Raw genomic sequence first — 23,299 nt, 5'->3', positions numbered from 1 at the left:
CGCGCTCCACGGTCAATCCGTTTCACTGTGCTCCCGGTCCACGGTGTTCCTCGCGGGGACCCAGTTTCTGTGAACGCACGGAGAGGCGTCGTCGAGCGTCGTCCCTGGCTATCGAGCCAGTCGTAGCGTCGCGTCGTCGCGAGTTCACTCGCATCGAAGGATCGAACCGCTGTGCGTGAGCCGTTTCCTCGAGGGATTTAGTGATGAGACGAGTACGCGGGGATGTGATTACCTGCGAGATGTGTCAGTGATGTCCGACCACGTTCGAGTGTTCCTCGCCGCGACGTTAGTCGACGATCGATCGTCCCGTCGCGTTGTGCACGATTGAACATCGTCGACGTCCCCCAGTAGCATACACCGGTGTGTTCTCGTTAATCGAATGACTGGGGCGAGCGTCGATATGAGGCATCGTCGTCGATGAAGCCCAGGCGAGGAGTGCGAGAACCGCGAGGGTTATGTGGAGGATGCAGGAAGGCAGGACCGTGTCGCCTCTAGGGCCGGTCGTCCTACCGCGGGAGGAAGCGGATATGCGTGCCGGTATCTCGCTGCCGCCTCAAGAAAGGAGGCACGTGTTGCTCCACGTACGCACCGGCGAGCCTTTTGCGCGGTACGAGAGCGTGCGTCAGCAACACTCGCCGCCGACCTCGCCGATCCTGCGGTCCGTCGAGAAGGACCAGTTCCACGAGATGGACGCGACGCCCGTCAGGGAGAAGCAGAGGATGGACACGGAGGTCGAGGAAGAGGAGGAGCCGGACGAGGAAGAGGAGGACGATGTGGAGCGGGAGAGGAACGCCACTGCGAGAGGGAACGTCGTCGAGGACGAGGAGGACGAGGAGGAGGACCAGGAGGAGGACGAGGAGGTCCATCCTGGCAGTAGAAACGGAAACTACCAGGAGGACGAGGACGTCGAGGTGGACGTTTGCCGCGACGAGGTCGACGAGAGCAACCCCAGCAGCCCCGTCGATCTGACCGCGCCGTCCTCGAGGGGCGCCGCGTCCGATCAGTTCCTTAACCCGTTCGCGAGCCGCGGCGTGCATCCGTTCTCGTGTGTTCAGACCGGTGGTCAGGCCACTGGTCATGGGACTCCTGTGTATATATCCGCGCACGCCGCCGCAGCCGCAGCAGCCGCGTCCACCGTGATGACCGTGTGCACTTCCGGAAACGCGGCCAGAACGACGGGCACCTCGACTGGCGGGATCACCACGACCGCCAGCACGGTCCAGGCGAACAAACGGTGCCTGGCGTTCTCCGTGGAGAACATACTCGACCCGAACAAGTTCACCGGCGGCCGTGTCGTTCACAGCCGCGTCCAGCACAGGCGACATCGGCGAGCCGACAGCGTGCACGAAGGTGATTAGTCCTGATCTCTGTACGGGCTTGAAACGCTGTTCTTGACGAGGATTTACTGAACGACGTTGGTGGAGGAAAGTTCGTTTTGTTGGTAGGAGGAATTAGTTTAGCTGTCGTTGCGAGAACATGGTTTCGCGATCGATTCAGTCGGCTAGATGGGTTGAGTATTTTTGGAAAATTATAATAATTAGCATTGTTTGTTAGACGATTCTTTTGGCATTGAATCTCGTCAGGTTTGCATTCCGATAAGACGTAAGAAACGTCGCGGCGAGCGATTAATTCGAGAGGATCCGTCGCGTTCGAGTGGCTGGCAAAGCTCCCCTAATCCCGTGGGCTTTTTCTCCGCGAAGCTGCAGCGCCGCATGTTTATTGCTTCCTCCTTGCACGCGCGGGTCTTCCTCGCTCGTAACCGTTTGCCAAAACACGGCCCAACGTTTCTACTTCCCCCCCTCTTTCGCGCATCTTTTTCTTCTTAACCGCGGAACATATGGGCCCCGTCTCCCATAACCGAGATCCCGTGATACCTCGCACGATTTTTTCGTCGTCGAAACATCGCCGCGCCTCTTGCTTCCTCCCTCTGACGGTCGCGCGGCTCGCGTCGTCCCGCTTCTTCCTCGTTCTAACTTTAGACGCTGGAAGGATGTCTTGTTCCCCGTGCAATTTCCCCTGTTCCAGAGTTATTTGCGTGTATAAGGGGATTCCGACAAAAGTGATGATGTAGACGGGTTACTGGGAACCGATCCTAGCGTGTGTCGACGGTTAATACCGCCTAGAGTTCTCGTCCAGCTCTGGAACAGCGCTCCACGACGTCGTTGATTCGCCATCGATGAGAATCACGTCGAGTTGATTAAATCCACCAAGGAAGACTGTGTCCTCTGTCTACGATCGAATCCAAGAGTCGAATCGAACGAGATACGATGGACGGATAGGAAGAGGAATCCCGTCGGCCAGATCACGCGTCGCGCAAAAGGAAAGTCGAACGAGATGGGACGAAACGGCGTAGAAACAGAAGGAACTGGAGACGATCCTCCTGAACCGAGGAGCAGCTAGGGGGTGGCTCGAGGTGGGAGGGTGGAGATGACTGTAGACCCTGTGGAGGGGGATCGCGAGGGTGGCCTGTCGGAGCGTGACAAATTGCTCCGCTAATCTGCGTTAACCAGTCCTTGAACCCCATCATTATCGTCCCTTTATCCCGGTACGGGACACTGGCTGCAAACGAAATCAACCGACGCTGTCAACCGACGCGTCTTCGATCTTCCACCCGAGACTGAGACCCGGCGAGATCTCTGCCGGACGAGAGGAGAGACAGACCGCGAGCGGATGGTCTCACGGACCTTGTACACGTACCGATCGATGGACGGCGATGAAATCGGGATTACGCGATCCTGCGAGCCATCCATCTTCGAGGGGCGCGCAGGAGTTCCCATTAAAAGTGCATCAGTGCCAGCCCCGGCGATCGTCGAAATCCGTTTCGAGCGTTGAACGCGGCCATCCGCGGCCGTCCGCGGCACCCACGGCAAATCCAGGCGACGGAATAATATCCCCGGTTGTTATGATAATCGCGCAGCATCGCGGCGTATCGCGTCGCATCGCGCCAAGCCGGCCAGAAAATTGGCTCTTCTGCATCATAATGACTTCTCTCCCTCCGTTCGTCCCCCCCAGGCCGCCACACGCCGTCGATCCGAGGAGAAATTCTCACCCCCTACCCCCAGCCGACTCTTCTTCCGCCGCCTTTCCGTGGGGGCTTCGACGCGGATTCGGGAATCTCCCGGATTTTCCGCTAGATTTCTGGAAAAAATTGTAATTACCGCTCGCTGGCCCGATGCGGATACGCCGTTAAACGCTCCTCCTCGTGTTTCTCTTATCGCGGCCAGGGTAGATGGTATCGTCGTCGCTCGTTAAGGGAACCGTTCCGCCGTTGCTCAGCCTGGCCCCATTGTTCTGGACCACGGACGCGAACCGTTGCTACTCTTCCGCGGGATATAATACGATAATTGCTCGTACTTTCTCGTCGAGGCCTTCTTCGATAAGGGCGACGCGTATGGCGTTCGTTGGGGATTTTAGAGCCGTGGTCTCGCTCGAAGATGAGATTCGGAAGCATAGTTAATGTATTCGTTTCAACGATGGTGTACGATACGGTGGATTCGTGTAATATTCTTCTTTCAATGTAATTTAAGTAACGTTTGATCGGAGAACTTCACAACTGGTGATCCTAGCGAGACGTATAGCGGAACAGTGAAACATTTAGCGTCGCGACGCGACACTTATTCGAACAACGCGACGCTAAGCGCTCGAACGTAATACTTATCCGAAGGGCGTAAGTGGATGCCAGATAATTAAACCGCAGCTAACAGGAACAATTACTCGGCGCCCGTGTTTAAATCGCCGCCAGTAGAAGCAATCCCGACCCTCCGTTGGATCAATCAACGCCACAACGCGATATTTCCAACCCCGCAGAATTCAGACACGTGGCCATATGTTCGTGGGCTACCCGATTTATCCTCCTGCGTCCTTCGTGCCAACAGCCAAGGTTGATCGTTCGACCATCGTAACCATCTATAATTGCTCTCTCGCAAAAAATGAACCGAGATCCGCTCGATCGGGATCTATCGCGATCGAACGACACCGTTCGTCTTTCTTCGTCGTCGCTGCTGGCAGAAATTCAGAAACGCTGCTCCCCAATATCCTCTACTAGCGCGTCGTGAACGTTTCTAGGCTTCGATCCAAGAGAACGCGCCTCGCACGCTCCGTCAACGTCATCGACGTACCCCTGAGGCGGGGGTGAAACGCGCGCGTATTCCCAAATCGCTGGTACTCGTTGTCAAACGCTGTCATTGTGCTTAATGAGGAAAACCGAAATAAGTATTCCTGACTGTTTAGGGCGGCTGTGTCCCCGATGCACCCTTACGAAGCTCCCTGGGGAGGTTTCACGCGACCCCCTTACCCCCTAGATCGATTCCACGCGCAATGGCTCCGCGATCGTGCTTAATGAAGAAGATCTAAACGAGATAAATGGTATCACGCGGCGATGCAGCTGTAAAAAGTCGATAAACGCGATAAGAGCCAGCTCGTTATGGACGCGAACGGATTTAATTACCCGCGACGCTTTATGGCGCCGTTGTCACGACAGACTTAACGATTACTGGTTACCAAGGGCTATACAACCGTGGCGATGTCTTCTGGGGTCCTCGTCAGGATCCCTGCGTGACAATTTCCGTTTAGAAACTCGATACATCGTGGTTCACGCGTGCAATCGATATTTTTGGTTCTCGAGTGCCTATCTCTGATTGAAACCGATGCGAGCCAGCGTGCAGATCGGTTTCGAGTCGCTGAAAAATTCCCCGGACAGACGCACTGGCAATCGCAGGCAGGGCGAAGTAACCGGAGGGACATTGGCCGACGACGGGAGAGCTCGATGGAAGCCAGGATCGAGCGGAGGAACAATATAAATTACGCAATTCAATTAGACGCAATCAATCGGCGGGCACAAACACGCGCGCGTAGCCCGCGGGCCGCGGGTGAAAGATACGGGTCCAGCGGTGGCGGAAATAGGCAAGGAAAGAGGAAGGAAAGGAAGAAGAGGGAGGTGGTCGGCGGCCTGTACGACGGGGCAAGAACGATCGCGCGTTAACGAGATACAAATCCCATTACGGCGTAAACCTTCTCGATCCGTCGCCCCCTACGGACTTCCAACCCCCAGGCACGGTGCGCCAGGCTACGGGCTATGGGCCACGAGCCACGCCAATTCGGATAAAGTCCACCCGTCTCTCTCTCTCTCTCTCTCTCTCTCTCTCTCTCTCTTTTTCTCTTCGTTCTCGCGTCTCTTTCAATCTAGCCGCCCCTCTCTCTTTCTGTCTCTGGTTTTATCCGGAAACCTATACCCACACCCCGCCACCCCTACCCCAAGGGCGCCCCAGCCTCCACGGACCGGAGCCAGGGAATATCTGTCCCGGGGACATCTGCGTGCTGATTGAATCTCCAATCTCCTCTCTCATTGAGCGAACGATTGGCCGCTCTTTCTCTTTCCAGCGTCCTGACCAGCCGGCTGGCCGCTTCATCTTTCTCTCTCTCTCTCTCTCTTTCTCTGTCGTTCTCTCTTTCTGTCTCCTGTTCTCTCTTTCTCGCTGGTAGAGTTTCCGCGCGTTTCAATCGTTCGTCAGCTCGAGAGATCGGTTGGTCGGTCGGTCGGTCGGTCGCTTGGTCGCGCTACCCTGTCCCTGCAACGGATCCCTCGCAGGTTGTGTGTATACCTTTCTCGTCGATCGTCGCTTGTTCAGAGAAAGGGAATTAAATGAACGGTGTCTGCACGCGATTTATTATATGCGACCGAGCGGCTATCGCGGTCATGGTTAAGGACACAGCACGCTCGTTAAACTGCGAAGCCTGATGGTTGCGGTTTTGGGGGATGAACAGGTTCCCGCATAAAGGATCGCGTATGGCGCCTCCACTGTTCTCCATTTCGAGGGACGCGGCTCTGTTCTATCTTGGTGATTTTCCCTGTATAATACGGTAAATTCGTTATGCCCTGTACCTTTCATAGCGCAGTGGACGCGGGGGAGGGTGTGAAACACCGGGGCCACGGTGTTCTGTTACCCGCTCCGTCATAGGTAAACCGACACCCGCGCCGCAATTTTATCCCCCGCGGTCTAATCAATTTTCGTCACGCAACACCGTATCGGTTTCATTGCCACGCGGTGGTAATCTTCCACCCCCGTTAAAATCAGAACCACCCCCCGCGCTGACGCGGTCTTATTATCTTTCCAGATGGAGACTCGCGGGGCGAGTTCGCCTGCGGCAGCGGCCAGGAGGACGAGGAGGGCACCCCGGACACGGGCATGGAGGACATGGACGAGGACCAGGACGAAGAGGACGAGGACGAGGACGTCGAGATGAGGGTGACGGATCAGGAATCCTCCAACGCCGGCCGTGAGAGCACCACCGCCGCCGCCAGTAACGTTTCGACCTCCAACTGCAAGAAGAGGCAGTCCTCGTCCTCCTCTTCGTCCTCTAGCAGCGTTCCGGCTCAAGGTTGCCAGGGCCAGAACCAGTCCAGCCAAAACGGCACCAGCGGAAGCGGCGGCACTGGCGGCAAACCAAGACGCGCTAGAACCGCGTTCACCTACGAGCAACTGGTAGCGCTGGAGAACAAGTTCAAGACGACCAGATACCTCTCCGTCTGCGAACGCCTGAACCTCGCCCTCTCCCTCTCGTTGACCGAGACCCAGGTGAAGATCTGGTTCCAGAACAGAAGAACCAAATGGAAGAAACAGAACCCAGGACTGGACGTGAACAGTCCCACAGTGCCAACGACGCCGCCTCATCCGCCGCCTTACGCCCCAGCCTTCCTCTTCGCCACCCATCCTCACCAGCACCCGTTGCCGCACTCGCACACCCACCCACACCCGCACGCCCACGTCCATCATCCACCGCCGGTACCACCGCCGCCGCCTGGCTATTATCACCCAGCCGCGCCACCTTACCCGCCTACAGGGCCGACGTTCTTCGGTCATCACCTGTCCGCGACGACCGCCACGGCGTCCGGACCGCCGCCCACCTCGACGCCATCCACCACGGGGCTGGCGCTGTCGACGCATCCACACCCGCACACGCACCCGCACGCGTAGCGAACTCGACGACCCGCCGCGTGGACGTCGTCTTCGTAGAGCGCGCGCACGCTGGCCTTTACGCGTCGGTCGGACCACGCGATGGACGATTCAAGAGGAGAGAAAGAGAGGGAGAGTGCGGTTGGTATGTTCGAGAGGGTGTATTGTTATTCGTGGTACCGTTCAACGATATCTGGACGGGATTGGGAAAGTGGTTTTCTGTTTTCTTCAGGCGTGTAAAGGAAGTTGAGGAATTTAATTAGTACCGTTGTCTCCTTTCTGGATATGTTAAGCAAATTTTGTTGAGTTGTTTTGGTATTTGAAACATTCTTTATATTTGCGTTAGGTTCTTTCGAGAAGAGACTCTTCCACAGTGATGAAAACCTGGCGGTGTATCGATTAATTACCTAGTATTTCATTTGATGGGTCATTGGTACGTTTCTCACCGAGGGCACTCGAAACTTTTTCCTCGTTGATCGCGATTGATTCGCAAGTTTCGGTAAGGTCCACGTGCAATTGATGCGAGTCGACGAGAAACCGGTCCGGATATTTATGAACGGTGGGTACAGGTTTGAGTATCGATTGCGTCGCGGCGTCCTGTGTTGGTGGATACTTGGGACGGAGCAAGTAGGGTTACCCGGAGGATTCGAGAAAGCAGGTGTGGTGATCGCTCGAGCGAAGTGAGCGGAGCGTGTAAGATGGTGTACGATAGGGGGTCGAAAAGTCTACGAGTCGCTTTAATTCTAATTATTATCGTAGAGCTGGCGTCTGCCGCGGATTTTGGTCGCAGCTTAATTATTTGTAGATATGTCCCACGTTGTCCTGAGTGTCGATTCCAACGGAATCCGCAGGAGACGCCGGCGTTCAGTGGATCGGGTGCAATTACGGGGATACCTGTTACCCAGGCTCCTCGAGGAGCAGACACTTTGGCGGAAGGCTTACACGCCTGTCCAAACATTGTACAGAATTTAATACTGGCTTGAAACGTATATTTCCTTTCGAACAAAAGAATAATATTTGATTAGCGCGGCGAGTAACTCTTTCCTCTTGAAAATGAACCGCAGAAGGGCGATCGAATGGACGACAGGTATTCTCCTTAACGGTACCCGGAACCCAGCAAGTGTAAATATCGAGGCGAAGCCTGCCATTCTCGTTTGGTCGCCTTCAGATACCCTACCTGCGCGAGGTGCACCTCGAATCAAGGAAAAAGCTGGCTCCATCGAACGAGAACGCGTCATATAATTTCCGTCAGCGGCCGGCCGTTGTTTCCGCTTCGTGTCCGTTGATCGTCGCACGTGGGACGCCTCCGATAGGGTAATCGGTTTACGCGGGGTTGACGCGCGGAAAACGAACGGTATCTCTTGGAGGATATTGTCGAGCCGTTTAAAATTCGCCCTGCACAGAGAAGGGCGTATAGGATCGAGGGGGGGCGGGTGGAAAGGGGTGGAAAGCAGCGGAGGGGAGGTGGCGTGGAATCCGTCTACCGAGCGGAAAGATAAATACGCGGTGATACGCGGGGCCGAAGAATAACAGGCGCTCGATTGCAACGCCGCGCGTAAAAAAAAAAGAGCCACCACCGCCACCCCCTTCGTCCCTTCTGTCGGATATAATTAAAAAATTAAACGAACGATGCGCGACGCGTTGCCCGCGGGCGTTCGCTTATTTTTGCGCCCAGGCGTAATATCCGTGATGATGTTTGAACACGCAACGATGACTGCCAACGACGAAACGTGCGCGCGTGCGAGAAAGAGGAACGACGCGAGGGAAAAATGAGACGAGCAGGAGGGTGTGGCGGGTGGTTGAATTAAAACGATGAGATCGAAGCTCTGTTGCTCGTCGACGAGCGCGAGAACAGCTACGCGGGCAGAGCCTCGATCGTCTTCTGCTCGATCGCCCATTGTAACATACGCATGCCGTTTGGTCGCTGTGTGCCACGGTTTTCAAAAAAAAAAAAAAAGCAAACGACGCGCGGACTTTATCCGCGAGGTTTCTTGAAAAAAGAGACCAGAGAGAATGGAGGAAGAGGAAGAAGAGAACGCTGGTAATTGTAAGGTATGCGTGAGAGTGACCGGGGCTGGTGAGAAAGTGTTCGCTGGGATAGGGGGTGTGTGTGTCCGTCTGTCTGTCTGTCTGTCTGTCTGTCTGTTGCACGGTCGCGAGTGGATGAGCGCGAAAGGAGATTTAGCGAGGAAATTTTTTGTGCTGAAACTGCAAAAAACTGAACCACGTCGGGACGCAGTGGAACGTTCCTGTGTAAAATAAAATACCGTACGTTACACTCGTAAGCCTTTGCCAGTAAATACACGCAGATTATCCCATACAGCATACGCGGCGCCCGTCGATCGATAGATCGATCCGCGTCTATGCGTCGCGCAGATGCCGCTGCAAATCGAGCATACTTTTCCGCGTTATGCGCTCGCCCTCTGTCAACGATTCGCCGATCACCAGAATAACCAGTCTCCTACAATCTATCGCCACCGATCTATCTTCCTCGATTTTCTCTGCCTTCCTTACAATGAACCATCCATTCAAAACAATCTAATTTCAATGAAAAATCTATTCAATCTACGTATCCAACTCCAATTTAAGAGGAAGGTCCAACTCGAGCGAATGCCTCTTCAAATAATGCACACACGTGAAAAGCTAAATATCTGGAAGATTGAACACCCAAGCAACACCCTCAGGAACAGTCCAGAGATCCTTTGGACTGACGAACCCAATCGTCTTCCGGGTCAGATCGATCCCCTACGATTTTTCTCGATCGACCCTCGTGGCGAGGACGATCGTTCACTCGTGCTCGTGGTATACGGGTCTCGAGCATGGTAACAGAGGCGCACAGGCGACCGTTTCGTGGAAGGGAAACCGCTAAGTGAGTCGAGCCATTAGACGGCCGGATGGAAGTGGAATATTGCGCGCTTTGAGCGGGCAAACTCATCCCAGCGTTGCACGCGCGGTTCGTGATGTACACTGGCTGGTTGTTCTCGCACGTCCCAAAGGCAGCCACGTTCAATTGACGGAAAATCGCTCGCGCCTTGCTTTGATGCCGAAATTAGAAAGCACCAGCCGAGGCGAGCCGCTGGTCCGCCGCGGAGACGCGGACAAAGACTTGCGAGTAGACAATGACGAACGTTCGACGAACGAACATTGGTTTCCTTATGATCGAACACGAGCATTCACGTGGGGTAACTTATTTTCGCCGATTCTCACTACTCACTCGGACAAATCGGCGACAATTTCGCATTCTGCCTCGAGTACTTGGGAATATTAGCCAACGGAAGCTGGTAAAACATCGCGATCGAAGAGAAAGTATTAGTATACCTCCGTGGAGGAGCAACGAGTCTATCTTGACTTCTTCGAAGCTGATAACCCGCGATATAAGACGTTGAACAGTGCCAGAAACGTAAAGAATGAGAGTGAAACGATCTTGGTTTAATTTTAAATAAAGCAGGGGCGGTTTACGATGAAGATTGGGAAGACCGCGAAGCGCGTCGGTCCCTCCGCGGGTTGGTTTCATAATAAAATCATGATCTCGAGCGCGTAAAACTCGATTCGGGTTCAGGTTCCGCGGAACAAAGTTCCATTAACGCGAAACCGGGTCCGCAGTTATACGCTCGAAGACCGATACCGGGCGTTGTACGTCGTTGCCGCTGACAAATGGCCGTCCGACAAGCGAGCGGGTAAAATATCGTTCGGAGCGTTCAGCAAGAGATATAACGCTATTCGTCACGAACATTAACGAGAATATTTCCTGTGTCCGGTGGGATTTTTCGACGGGCTAAAATATATTTGTACGCGCGGCCGCGAGAACAGCCGCGCGCGTAAATCAATCCGCGGGAACACTACACGTCCGCCGCAGAAGTCATTGGGGCTGTGGCCGCGCGCAAATCAATCCGGTCGCGGCACGAAAACCTGTGACGGATGGTTGAAAAATCAGCTGAGAGTAGGGGGTTGGCCGCGAAAAAATTAGCCTTATCAGACTGGCTCGCAACCGTTGAACCGTGCGGGACAATAAAAAGGAAACGAGGAGAGCCGGTGTTTCCACCCCCCTCGTTTCAGCCACCACTGCGAAGCGTCTGGTGTCCTGCCTTGGAGTCCTGCCCTCCGTCGCTTTTATCTCGACCCTTCGAAACGACGACGTTATCAAGCCAGCAGCCGTAAGGAAGTTAGATCGACGCGAACGGTAATACGAAAGGAGAGACGAAAAGAAGAAAGTGGCTGTAGAGAGCCGTGGGGGGCGGTGGGGTTGGAAGGGAGGAAGATGATCCGAGGCGGCCGATGGAAGAGGGAGCGGAAGAGGCGGCTGTCGCTCGGCCGCCGGACGATTCTCTCGAATTAATTCTTAGGGGTGGATTTGGAAAGGGGCTGCCACCACCGCCGCCACCGCCACCGACGCCGCTCTGCGAGGGGTGTGAGTGGAGCGAGTGGACCGTGAAATAACCAACCCCCGCGCGACACTCGCGCTCCCCACGATCCCGACACAGTGGCGTAACCTCGTCACCGGACGCCTTTCTGTCCGTGTGTCCTCCTATTCGAGGTTCTTTCTCGGAGAACGCTTAACCTCGCCACCGAGAACACGGACAGGGGGCGCTAATTAACGATCTGTCTCGGGACTTTTAGTGCCGTCGCGTATCTCTGAACCGGCTGGCTCATTAGCGTCGCGAATTAACGATTGATCGACGCTGCTCGAGAGGGGACGATTGAACGAGCGTAGCAGTAGGGTGGCGAAATATTCTTGTTCGAATGACACTTATTTTTTAAACCAAATTTCAATTTCCATTGAAAATTAAAAATACTTCAGCTCGCCTTGCTCGTATTACTTAAAAAAAAAAAAGCTAAGTCTTAGCAAGTCTCGCGTGACGCTCGTGCTCCGGAAGTCGCGAGAAGATCGTAAGCGCGCGACTCGCGGGAGGGACCAGCTAAAATTCACGAGTCTCGGTGGCGCGTTTCCGTTTTTAAATCCTCGAGAGCGTGGCTCGTTATCAGCCGCGAGAAATTGCCGTGAAAAGACACGGCTGGAGGGGCGGGATGGGAAGTCGCGTCGGGGGTAGAGTTACCAATTATCCACGGTCAACCGCGTATTCCGTTTGTCCCCGCCTTCCGTAGCTTCCGGTGCGAGCCGGCTCGTGACGGCCGTTTCCACGGACTCGTGTACACGGATTAGCAGTTTGAGGTCGTGGCGGCGTCGCACGCATCGGGAGCAGCAAGGCACGCCGTTGCAGTCAGCCTGTTCCACTTAAGCGTGTAATAGCTCAATAGCTGTCGGAGCCCGTGTCTGCGACTACGGCGAGGGTTACCACTGGCTGTGCGCGTGTACGCGACCGCGAGACTCGCTCCTATTTATAGACACGGCCTGGACCGAAATACCTGCCCGAAAAAAGATGTTCCTCGACACGGGCTGCGCGATGTCCTTCGTTCTCTCGCGACGTTTCGCGGAATCGGTGCACGCTCGTTAATTGCTACGAATTCCGCTTCGACCTCGCTCGATACTCTCGCTATAATTGCCATCGCGAGATGACGATCAAACGGTCGCTGTCAACGCGCACGTGGATTTTAATCATTATAAATGGAACTTCTACTCGAGATAGAGAACGCTATTGTTCCAGATCATCGCGATTGAATGATGTATCGAGAGGAAAGTTGGATTTCTCCGTTGACGATGGTGCTCGTTACGATAAATGAATCGCAAACAAGAGGCAGGGCAGCAGGAGGGAGCAATATTTTCGCAGCATCCCTCCGCGCGAAGGGGCGCGAGGGATGAAGTCGGTTCTTACGGTGGCGGCTCGGTTCTGAACGGGGCTACGGTAGTTAAATCGGATAGCGGGACCGTAGACGAACAAAAGCCTCCGCGGATCGATCGATTGGCTGCGAGCCGTTATCTTTCGCGTCCGCGTTTCTCTCTTTCCTTGTTCAGCCCTCGCGCCCCCGGTGTTACCCTCCGCGATGCGGACAAGCGAGACTTGTCCCGCGTTCCTCCGCGAGCTGAACGCGATCAGCGTGGATTGTGACTCGCTCTGCTACTCGTTTCTTTCCAGAAAATGTCGACAGATTATCGCGAATCGCGACGTAAATGATGATGGTCGAAAATTCAACCTCACAGTTTCAATAACCAAACCAGAAACCGTCTCGATTCTACTTAGAGTCCAAGCGTATCCCGCGATGGAACCTTAATTCGCCGTGCCTGCCTCTCGCCGCAAGTTCTGCCCGCAAATTATCAAATTACCCACTCTCGCTCAATTACCATCGACATCGAGAGCAAGCCGATCTAATCCAGTACCGACAGCGGCAGCGTCGATTGATTTCCAGCCGAACGGAAAGACAGACAGCCGCGAACGAAGCCAAGCAAATGGGGGTTGGGCGGTAGGAGTAGAGAAAGAGAGAGAGAGAGACGTAGAAGAGGATGAAAGGGGTGGTCGCGAGGTTTCGACAAAAACTGTCGACGAAAATTGGCGAGAGCGATGGTGGCGGCGCGCGTGCGAGCAGTCCACATGCACTTTCACCTTAGCGATCGCCGGATTGTGTCCGTGAACGGCGCTTCGACGGGTATCTGGCTGCGCACACGGACAACGGGGGACGCGTACAAATAGGAGAGAGCGTGCAGAGGCAGACACGCGCGTAGAGAGAGAGAGAGAGAGAGAGAGAGAGGCAAGAGAGAACGGAATTCGGTTCGACCTCAACAGTGCAAACAGAAGCATTGATTTCACCGCTTTCAAACACCCCCTAGCAAAGCGTCGGTACGCTCTGGGGCGCGCGCCGCCCCCGCTTCGTCCGCCGCGTGAACGTGTGCGTGAGGGACCTGCGCGTTCCGATAGACGAAGGACCAAAAGGGTGTGCGTGTGCACGGGACGAAGCGGAACGCGACGATCGCCCGCTCCTTCTCGCCGATGCGGTTCTAATAATAATGCTAATTGAAATCAGCACCGCCGCGAGAATCGACGCTCCAGCCCTTCCGGTTTCCACGCTCGAATTAAGAGCGGCTGGGATCGCTCTCTCTCTCTCTCTCTCTCTCTCTCTCTCTCTCTCTCTCTCTCTCTCTCTCTCTCGGCCGTCTTTTCGATCTCCATCGCGCGACGAGCGATTAGAATGAATCGCGTGGAACGCGACGGGGAAGTTAACGAGATGGGGCTGGTTCCTCGGGAGATTTCATTCTTTTCCACGGAGGATCTTCGTAGGACGATCTGTTCGAGGGGGTTGATCGCAGAGCACCTCGAATCTTTTCTAATATCGACACGAGTGGTATTGGAAGCACCAAAGGGATGAAAATTGCTCTCGAACTACGATTAACCTCGTTCGAGGTGAAGTTACAACGATGTAATACAAAACCACCCCTTTGACGCCATCATATAACCAGCTTGGAAGCGCGTTGAATTTAATATCCACTGTGCTCATCCCCAGAAATTCCTCTCTAAACATTTCTTTCTTCTATCGTCAACGCGAGCGAATGTTCAGATCCAGTGTTGGTTCCGCGGGTAACGGAAAAACGAGCGAGCCTCGCAGCCAACCGAAAACTCGCATGCATCGGGAATCGTCGACAAGCCTCTCGCGGAGGAACAATGAGCCACGGGGGCAGGCGTTTCGCGGTCTCTCTTGGCCACCCTCCGCGCGCACACCTTCCCGCGAAGAAGAGAGCAGTCAGGGTGGCAATAACCCGAGCTGGTCGCGATGGCGTGGGTGGGTTCCAGCTCGCGTAGTCGCGAGAGAGAGAGAGAGAAAGAGAGAGGAGGAGCTGGTGGAGGGATAGAGGGACGTGGAGGAAGGGGCGGCGAAGCGAACGTTTAATAAAAGATGCGCAGAGATAGCGCCATTACCCCGGCTTGCATTATTTACCGGTGCGAGGCAACTCTCTGGCCGCGTTCCGCCGCAGTCGCGGCGTTAGGTAGGCGTGTCGTTGTCCAAGTGTGCGCTCGTGTACGCTGCTCCACGTAGTTGTGTGCGACTCGTATTTGCAACGCGAGTATATACACGTACCTGCGACGTCGCTTCGTCTCTGCGATCTACACCCAACGCTGAACCAACCCCCTTCCGTCGTCTTGGTTGTAGGGAGACAGAACAGGGGGCGAAGATCGCGACGATGGTGTCGCGAGAGATCGTTGAAAAGGGTCACCATCGCTGATTTTCCTTTTTTTTTTACATTTCGATTCTTTCTCGAGGGTGTCGAGGGTGCATCTTGTAATCCAGCTCGAAGGGATGTTCGTCGCGACTCTTGACGCAATTCTTCGTATTTAAGAGCGAGATACAATAAGATAGAAGAACGATTAGTGTAAACTCGAAGGAGGAAATTATCGCTTACCAACGCAATGGTATAATATCGCGGTTCTCCCGACAGTCAAATTCTCCTTTGAAGTTTTGCAAGACTTAATTACACCACCTGTTTGTTTAAAAAAAAGCGAACCCTCCGATTCGACGGACAGTATTAATTATTTAGCGCCAAGGAGAAAATTCCCTTTCATGTCTTGCAGCGTTCTAGACACCCTTGGTTGGGCCAGGTCCACGAGGATCCACGGTTACGCGGTCGAGGAAAGCTCTGGCCGACTTCTCTCCCGAGGAATCTCCTCCCTGAGCGCTGCGTTCGGCTCGCAGGAGCCGTCTTAACGACGGGCATTACTCCAGCGGTTGGAAAACACCGTTAATTACCTCCCGCCGGGCCGTTCGTTATCCGCCGGACCCACCCCCGTCCCCCTGCCGTGCGGTTCGCCCAAATTGCCTTCTCACTTCCTGGGCGAAGATCGCCGCGATTACGCCTCTCGCCTCCCTTCCGTTGTTTCTCTCGCCACTTTGTTTGTTGTTTCTACGGCGAGATCCTCCGTGGCGGAGGCTGCGGGGATGGGGATGCAGCGTAGGACGCTCGCGAGGAAAGTGGACGAGCAGGGTGGAGAACCAGTGCTGAGAGAAAGATCGCTGGGGTTGGGACTTTGCGTGCAACGAAAGGAAATAAAGAGGATACGGTTGGTTACAGCTGCAATAGCATCGTGGCGGTTCTCTGGCGATCTCGACTCTCCTTGCGGGAAGTAGAAGGGTAGAATAGAAAAAAAAAGCAAATAGAATGGAGAGGTTGTAAATATAACGATCAGAGAGCCTTGCGTTCGATTTCTAATCATGTTTCCTCGTTCTTTTCCAAACTCCGGCGAAGGCGAACAGAGATCGCCTTGCGCTCTGTTTATTGTTCCTCCGACAATAGTTTTCGCAGTGAAAACGACGAGTCGAGGAGTAAAAAGGGGCGGTTAGAGAGCGAGAGGGAGCATGGAAGATGGATTCGTACAGACAGGGTGGAACAACGCCGAGAGAAAGATCGCTGGGGTTGGACTTTAGAACGAGGGGGGGACGAAGTGTAAGTGTACTCGAAAGGGACGGCGATTCTGGAGGAACAGGCAGGGAAATTTCGGGAACTCTGCGGTGGATGGGGGTAGGAAAGAGGTAACGACAGAATTGGAGGGGTGAGGGAAGAGATACGGCCCCGTCAAGGGCAACGAGAGCCGAAACCACCCTCGGAGACGCGAGAGGAACGCACGCGATACGACGAAAGGGAGAGAAAGAGAGAGAGAGAGAGAGAGATTCGAGTGGCAAAGCCTGAAAAGCGAACTTGACATTTATATCGGGGATTCTCGGCTTTACACCGTCGAGAGAACCCTTTCGAGGCGGATACCAGAGAGACCGGAAGGGGAGTTACGCCGAGGGAGGAATCCTGTCTCCTCTGCTTTCTTAGTGTCCCTTGAACTCTGGCGAATTATGTCCGGGATGTTCGCAGTCGAGGGAGTTTCAATCGAGCGTGACGCTTCTTCCGCTTCGCGGCGAGCAAAGTTTCCGTATCGATGCCGATCTCGGGTTAATCGTTGCCTCCGTTTATCCGCCATCGTTCCTACGATGTCGCATACGATCAGACGTGCAATTTTGTAAATATGCTTGGACAACGCGCAATAAATATTTTCAACGCAAAAATGCTTCCCTTAAAACGCTATCTCACCTGTGATTGTCCTTCTCAATCGATGGAGAGTGTATCGATACGTGGAAAATACCACGAACGATACGATATGTTCGCGTGCATCCCTTAATTTTCGAGCAACGTGTTCTATGAACGATAAGACTGGAAACAAATTTTTCTACGCGCGATATACTTGCTTCGAGTATTTTAATGTACGTACCACGATGGATACGTACACGCCTCGGATGGTTAAAGCAAGATCCATATCTTCTGTGGAAAAATACAATTTCCTCTGTGTGAACTGTAAATGACGAAGCATCCTGTTTTACAGGTGGAGGGTGTGCTGCTACCAGCCAACGATCCTCGATTACCAGCACGAGGGATGCGAAGGCAACTTGGTTGGTGCTGCCACCAAGGGGTGAGTTTGCTCCAGTGGTAACTACCCTCTGGACGAGGGTAGTTTACCCTTACAGAATAATCTACCGAACTATGGTAACACAAGGGGTAAGAAAACAGCGACAACGTTATCCAACAGTGTTGAACTCAATGAGAATTTAGTAATTTCGAAGCACAGCGGCGCTAGCCACCGATCTGTCGAACGTCCTCACCCACCCCAGTCGAATATCAGAGAGGAAATTTCGCGGAGCGTTAAATTTCGAACGTAGACGCGTGTCAGGGAACAAATTTTCCGCGACGCTTTCGCGCGTCGCGTGATTTATTCGCGGTCTGCGTCAATAAATCGTAGTAGCTGAAATTTCCCCCACGGAAGAGGCGCCGTTATATTACCATCCGGCTGAAACAAGAAAAAAAGTTGTAAAACCGACGGCGGCGGCAAAAATGTCGATGAAAAATGTTCGAGAAGGAACGTCAGTTCTTAATTACCGTGTCGCTGTTCGGTCGCACTCGGATACTCGCATCGCGAGACACGTCCCAGAGGATATTAACTATTGAAAGAAATATTTGGAAGGTTTAAAGGGCGCCTAGATCATCAGACACCTGCACCACGAATTTGCATACCTCCTTTTTTCCTCTGTTTCTTAATTAACCCACGATCCGAATTGATCTCGAACGCCTGTACACGCGTGCAATTTATTATTTATCCCATCCGATTAAGTGTTACAACAGCAATTTTCCGAACCGCGCCAATTTCATGATCATATCGCACCAATAAAGACGATACACCGTTGTTATTATTAAAACGGGAATTGTATCAGGTCACTATGATCCGCCGCGAGTAATTAAGGGTTAATGATCAACGCGATCGAGCCATTAATCCAGCAACGACAGAGAGCGAGAGATAGAGAGAGAGAGAGAGAGGCCATGGAACGCGTTAACTTTAATCTTCCGCTTTATTCTAATGCGGCCATTCTCTGCGCCACCCCTCCTTACACCCCCAACCGACCACCCGACCCACCTACCCCCTCAACCTTTTTACCCGTTGTTCTCTGTCGCGCTCGCTTCTTAGTCGCAAATTGGCCCCGGCATTCTTTTCTTTATCATTGAAAAAGTTTCCATTATACCGGAGAATTTTTCCCGTTCCGCGCGATACCGTCGTGAATAGGCGATGTCTCTCCGATAATAAAAGAATGAACACGGGGACAACGGGGGGAAAAGCGTGCATACATAGAGTCGCGTAACAAGAGAGAGAGAGGGAGAGAGAGAGAGGAAGAGAGAGACAGTGAGAGAGTGTAACGCAGGACGGAGTATCACGGAAAATCACGAACAGGGACGACAAATGCGTTTGGCGTGCCTCCTAATGAGGTCGTTTAGCATACCGGGCAGAGCAGAGCCGGTCTCTGGAGGACCGTATTAATGAATCGGACGGCTGGAATTGGTGCAGTGCGTCGCTAGAAGTGCACACGTACACACAGCGCTATTATACAAACGCTGCGCCATGCATATAGAGCGGAGCGCGGGGGTGGCTGCCGGGAAAGTGAGCGCATTAAAGGCGCGCCGTTTTCACGTGCAATTAGCCTCCTCGTCGGATCGATGCCGCGACGAAAGGAAAACGTTCGCTCTTTTCGGAGGCCGTACCTGTGTTCCCGCGATTGAAGACCCGACCACCCCCGCCGCGGCGACCCCACTTTCAGCTGGGGACAAATAATTCGCGTGAGAGGCGAAATTTCCCGCGACCCGTTCAGTCTCGACCAGCGAGCGTTTTTAAATCGCGATCGAGAAATCTGGATAGACGTCGCCTACGATCCGTTATCCTTTTCGTTCTCCTTTACGAGAGTTTGCAAAGTTAATTGGATCCATTCCAACCCCCTGCTCTTTTCCATAAATCGTCATCCATCGAAACGATGCCCTCGAGGTATCGCGAAATTACGCGAGGGTCGTCGATGCGATCGAATCCAGAGCTCGTTCTATTCGGCAGCAAAGACTACAGGATCGGTAGACCGCGACAAAATGGCGGGGTGTCCGCGGGAATTCGTAAGAATCCCAGGAAAGCCCGGGGATACGGAGCGCACACGCGTCGCAACGCTGAGCCGCATCCACCGCGCGATACTCCATCCCCCGTTCTCCGTCTTCCCCGTCGACGGTGTCGTCGTTGAAATAGAAGCGTCCCCGGAATCCTCGCGGCAGCCATATCGCCTGTAGAACCAACAGATTGGAGCTTGCCGCCTTAATGCTTCTCGCCAGCAACCACAGTGTTGGCAAACTGGCGACAGGGGTGAAGAGAGGGGCTGCTGAGGTGACAGGGCAAACAAATTTATAGGTCTCTTATCCGAAAGATACACGGGATTATCCCCGGGGTCGCGCGAGCGCGCTCGTTGCGGTTTCGCGTTGGGGAGCTACGAGGACGACGACGACGACGACGACGACGACGACGACGACGAACCGCTCTGCGGCTACGCGGGAAGAGGGTAAGGTGGGTAAGGGACGAGAACGACGAGGGGGATGGTTGACTCGGGAGGCAGAGCTCGAAAAATCGTAAAAACTTTATATAACTCGGCTCCGAAGGAGCAAGATATTCAGCGGCCTGGAGGAGTGGAACGTACCGTGGTGGTATACGCGGAGACAAGACAGAGGGATCGGTGGAAGAGCGCGGAAGATATAACGCGCGGTAAGGGGGATGCCAGCAGGGATGTTGGCCGCCGTCGGATTCCCGTATAACGGGGGTGGCGAAGGAGGAAGGAAAGACAGTTACCAGAAGCCCAGCCGGCGGAGTTTGTAGCCGAGGGTGGTACTGAAGCGTTTCGGATGGGAACGGGAAGGAAGAGGCAGCCGAGTCCTGGGATAGAGGACCAGGGAAAGAGAGGCTCGAGCCTGATTTCGGAAGGTGGGACGAAGATTATCGTAGGGGGGTCGCCAAGATGGAGAGAGAGAGGGAGAGGGACAGAGGTGGGACTAGATGGAGGAGGAGAGTCGGTGGAGATAGGAAAAAGGAGGAGAGCGGGGTGAACGCGGCGCGTAAAGAGAATAAAACCGCGGCAGGAGGCTCGGAGGGATGGAGAGAGAGGTATGGAGCGGAGATAGAGAAGGTGGCAAGGGTCGATTCATTCTAATTCGGTTGTGAAGGCTACAGCTTGTCCAACAGCTCTGTAGTATCTGTGGGGTGGCTGCTGGCTGCCACTGTTGCTGCCAATGTGGCCGGTGTACACCGGCTGTGTTTCCTCCACCTACACCCTCTCGCTCTCTTTCTCTTTCGCCCTCTCCGTCCGTGTCCTCTCTCCGCCCCCTTTTCCGTGTCCCTCGTTCTCTCCCCTTTTCTTTCCCTCTTTTTGGTTCTCTCTACGTTGCCTGCCCATCCTCTCTCTCTCTCTTTCTCTCTCTTTGTCAGAGCGTTGGCGCATCTGTCTCCAGCGCCGTTGACTCCTCGCCCTTCGGGGAGGGTATATTTTTCAGGAAATTTCTGTACCCGGATGGATACTGCCGCGCGACGATGATACTTGCCGCGCGCGGCGACACGGCCCAAGGACTTTGTCGACTTGACAAATTGGTAGCGCCGTTGTCGCTTCTATTAGCGAGCCGCGAATGAGGATTTCTAACCGGGAAATGTACCCTTCGACGAGGCTCTTTTTGCCGTTCGGATGTTTTCACCAACGTGTACGCTCTTCCCCTCTCTCTCTCTCTCTCTCTCTCCGTATTTCTATCTCCCTCTGTTCTCCAATGACGCGATTCCGCGATTAAGATCGACTGCCCTTTAGGCGAGTATCCGCGCGATGTTTCCAATTGGAGACACGTGACGCCATTTTGTGTGAAACGTGTATACATCGCGTCGCGCATACATTTGGGGTGTCGATCGGAAAACGAGACTGCAAGCCGCACGAATTTTTTAATACATCAATCTCTTTATCAGAGCATCGTGCTAACGATAGACAATTCAGGGTGAACTTTTGTAAAATCTTCTGAAATTTTTCCTCTCGAAATTGACAAGCGAACGACAACGGCGCGCGTGGACAGCGCGAATACTTTAATTGCTACGGTACCAGTGGAACGTGCGTCGAATCCACCCCCTCGACGGACGGATAATTAACATACACAGCATCGTAATTAAGAATCGAGACGCATTAGCGGAATTTTCCGGTGGCAGCCGCGGTAATTGCCGCGTGACAGACGACGATGGGAAAACGCGAAACGCCGCTCCCGTGTCGACGGGGTGTTCGCGATCGGCCGCGCGGCGGTTCCAACGAAATATTTTACCAGCCGCGCGCGATAGCGGCCCATTAATTGCCGGGCGGTGGCCAGTTTAACGTTTGTAACCAATCGTCAATAGCAAGATCACTCTACAATATTTCACGATAGATAGTGGGCGGGTGGTGGGGGGGTCGATCGAAAAAAAAGGGACGAATAACGCGGCAGTTACATGATCACTCGCATGACGGTTTGTAAATCGTCGAGCGTTCGAAAGAGAGGTCGCGTTTTGAGCGGAAAAAAGTGTACGTACATGCGCGTTCGCACACAGCCGCTGGGCACGCACGTAACAACGCTGTCGACGATTTTCGAATGCGCGTATAAAACATCCACGCCGCCAGCCTATGAAGTCTCTCTAGGAACTAATAATAAAAAAGTCCGGAATATCATTGCCTCGCTATTGCCGGTTAAACGGTCCGGCTCTCCCTCTGTATCGTTATCGAAACCCGATTACTCGAATTACCGGTCGAAGAACTTTAAATATCGCCGCGGCGCGGACCGAAAAATAAAAAATCTACAAAAAAAAAAAACGGAACGAAAATAAAGGTAGGGGAAAAAAATGAAAAATACCCGCGTGTATATGAAAACGCGAAAAAGGAAACGTAGAAAAAAAAAAAAAAATATACAACGACCAGAGGAAACCAGCAATCACGACGAGAGTACCCGCGCCGACGGGTACGCGTATACGTAAATAGTAACGGTGGCATTGCGAGGCGAGTGCACGCCTGAGATGGTTTCCGGTCAAACTCGTCGATCCTTGCCGAGGGGGCTGTAATTTTTATTTACTGCGCCGCGGGTTTTATTCGCGAGGTTCGCCGACTCGTGTGCGCGGCTCTCGCAGGCCGGAAGCCAGGGGGCCGTACGTGGATGCCACGCTGATATCCCATCCGTCGATGGTCTGGGCTGTGATTTTCACGAGCTGCGAAGGGGTGGACGGGGCGGATGGTGTGTCGGTCGGATCAGCGACTCTGTGTAAAGAAGAGAAAGATATCGGGGTGACGACCGACGCGAAGGCATCGCCAGTGATACGAAACGGGGGTGGGGAACGCGACGTATCCCGTCGCATCGGCTCTATTTATGGCGCTACTTGTCACCGTGCCCTGGGCTTTTGGCCGGCTGAAATTTCCCTGGGAATGTTTTTCCGCGCCCGTCGAATGGAAAGTCGACGGAGGGATCGCGGGGTTCGATAGATCGGAGCGTAGGAACGCGCGGCAGGGAAAGGGGTTTACATTGCACCTGTATCGACGCGAACAGCCCTAGCCCACGGGGTTGCGGCTCGCGCGCCGCTCAAACAGACGCTCCGTCGCCTCCGTTTCCGCTCGAGAAACGTTCCTCGTGGAACGGTTTCTCTTCCACGGTTTTTACCGCCGCTGGAGACGGAACTGGTCCGCCCCGGCGCGGAGGGCGAGGAATCGGAAAGAGCGCCATAAATTTCTTAATTTATATGCTCTTCGCGGCTCGACGGGGATTTATTGCGATCGCGGCGGTCGGCTCTGTCCGAACGCATTAGAGCTGCGTTGTACCTTTTTTTTTAAGATCCTGCGGATGACGAATGACACTATCGTGTGCACGAGTGATGATATAGTTGGAGAACGACTACAGAGTGAAACGTTGTTCCACTCGTATTCTTACTTGGAGGAAAACTCTCGAAAAACGCGTTGGACGTTCCAACTTCTCTTCGAGAAGATCTGAAACTCGATGTTTCTAAATGTCGAGTCGACGGTCCGTTGAATGACCACCGCAGAGAATCCCGCGGGATCAGCCTCGACAGAGACGGTGCGCGCGGCCCGCACGC

The 23,299-nt window shown here is 53.9% G+C and overlaps 1 protein-coding gene across 1 annotated transcript; it reads left to right on the top strand.

The window, feature by feature from the left end:
- The first annotated feature begins 408 nt into the window (after positions 1-408).
- On the top strand, positions 409-7,021 carry LOC143427861 (uncharacterized). The gene is made up of 2 exons (XM_076902345.1): positions 409-1,350; positions 6,115-7,021. The coding sequence occupies exons 1-2, from the start codon at positions 456-458 to the stop codon at positions 6,972-6,974; spliced, it is 1,755 nt and encodes a 584-aa protein (XP_076758460.1). The 5' UTR covers positions 409-455; the 3' UTR covers positions 6,975-7,021.
- The last annotated feature ends 16,278 nt before the right edge of the window (positions 7,022-23,299 follow it).

This window comes from Xylocopa sonorina, chromosome 10 (assembly GCF_050948175.1).
Source record: "Xylocopa sonorina isolate GNS202 chromosome 10, iyXylSono1_principal, whole genome shotgun sequence".
Taxonomy (NCBI): domain Eukaryota; kingdom Metazoa; phylum Arthropoda; class Insecta; order Hymenoptera; family Apidae; genus Xylocopa; species Xylocopa sonorina.
Note: the sequence above shows the minus strand (reverse complement) of the source record. Positions and strands in the feature narration are given on the sequence as shown.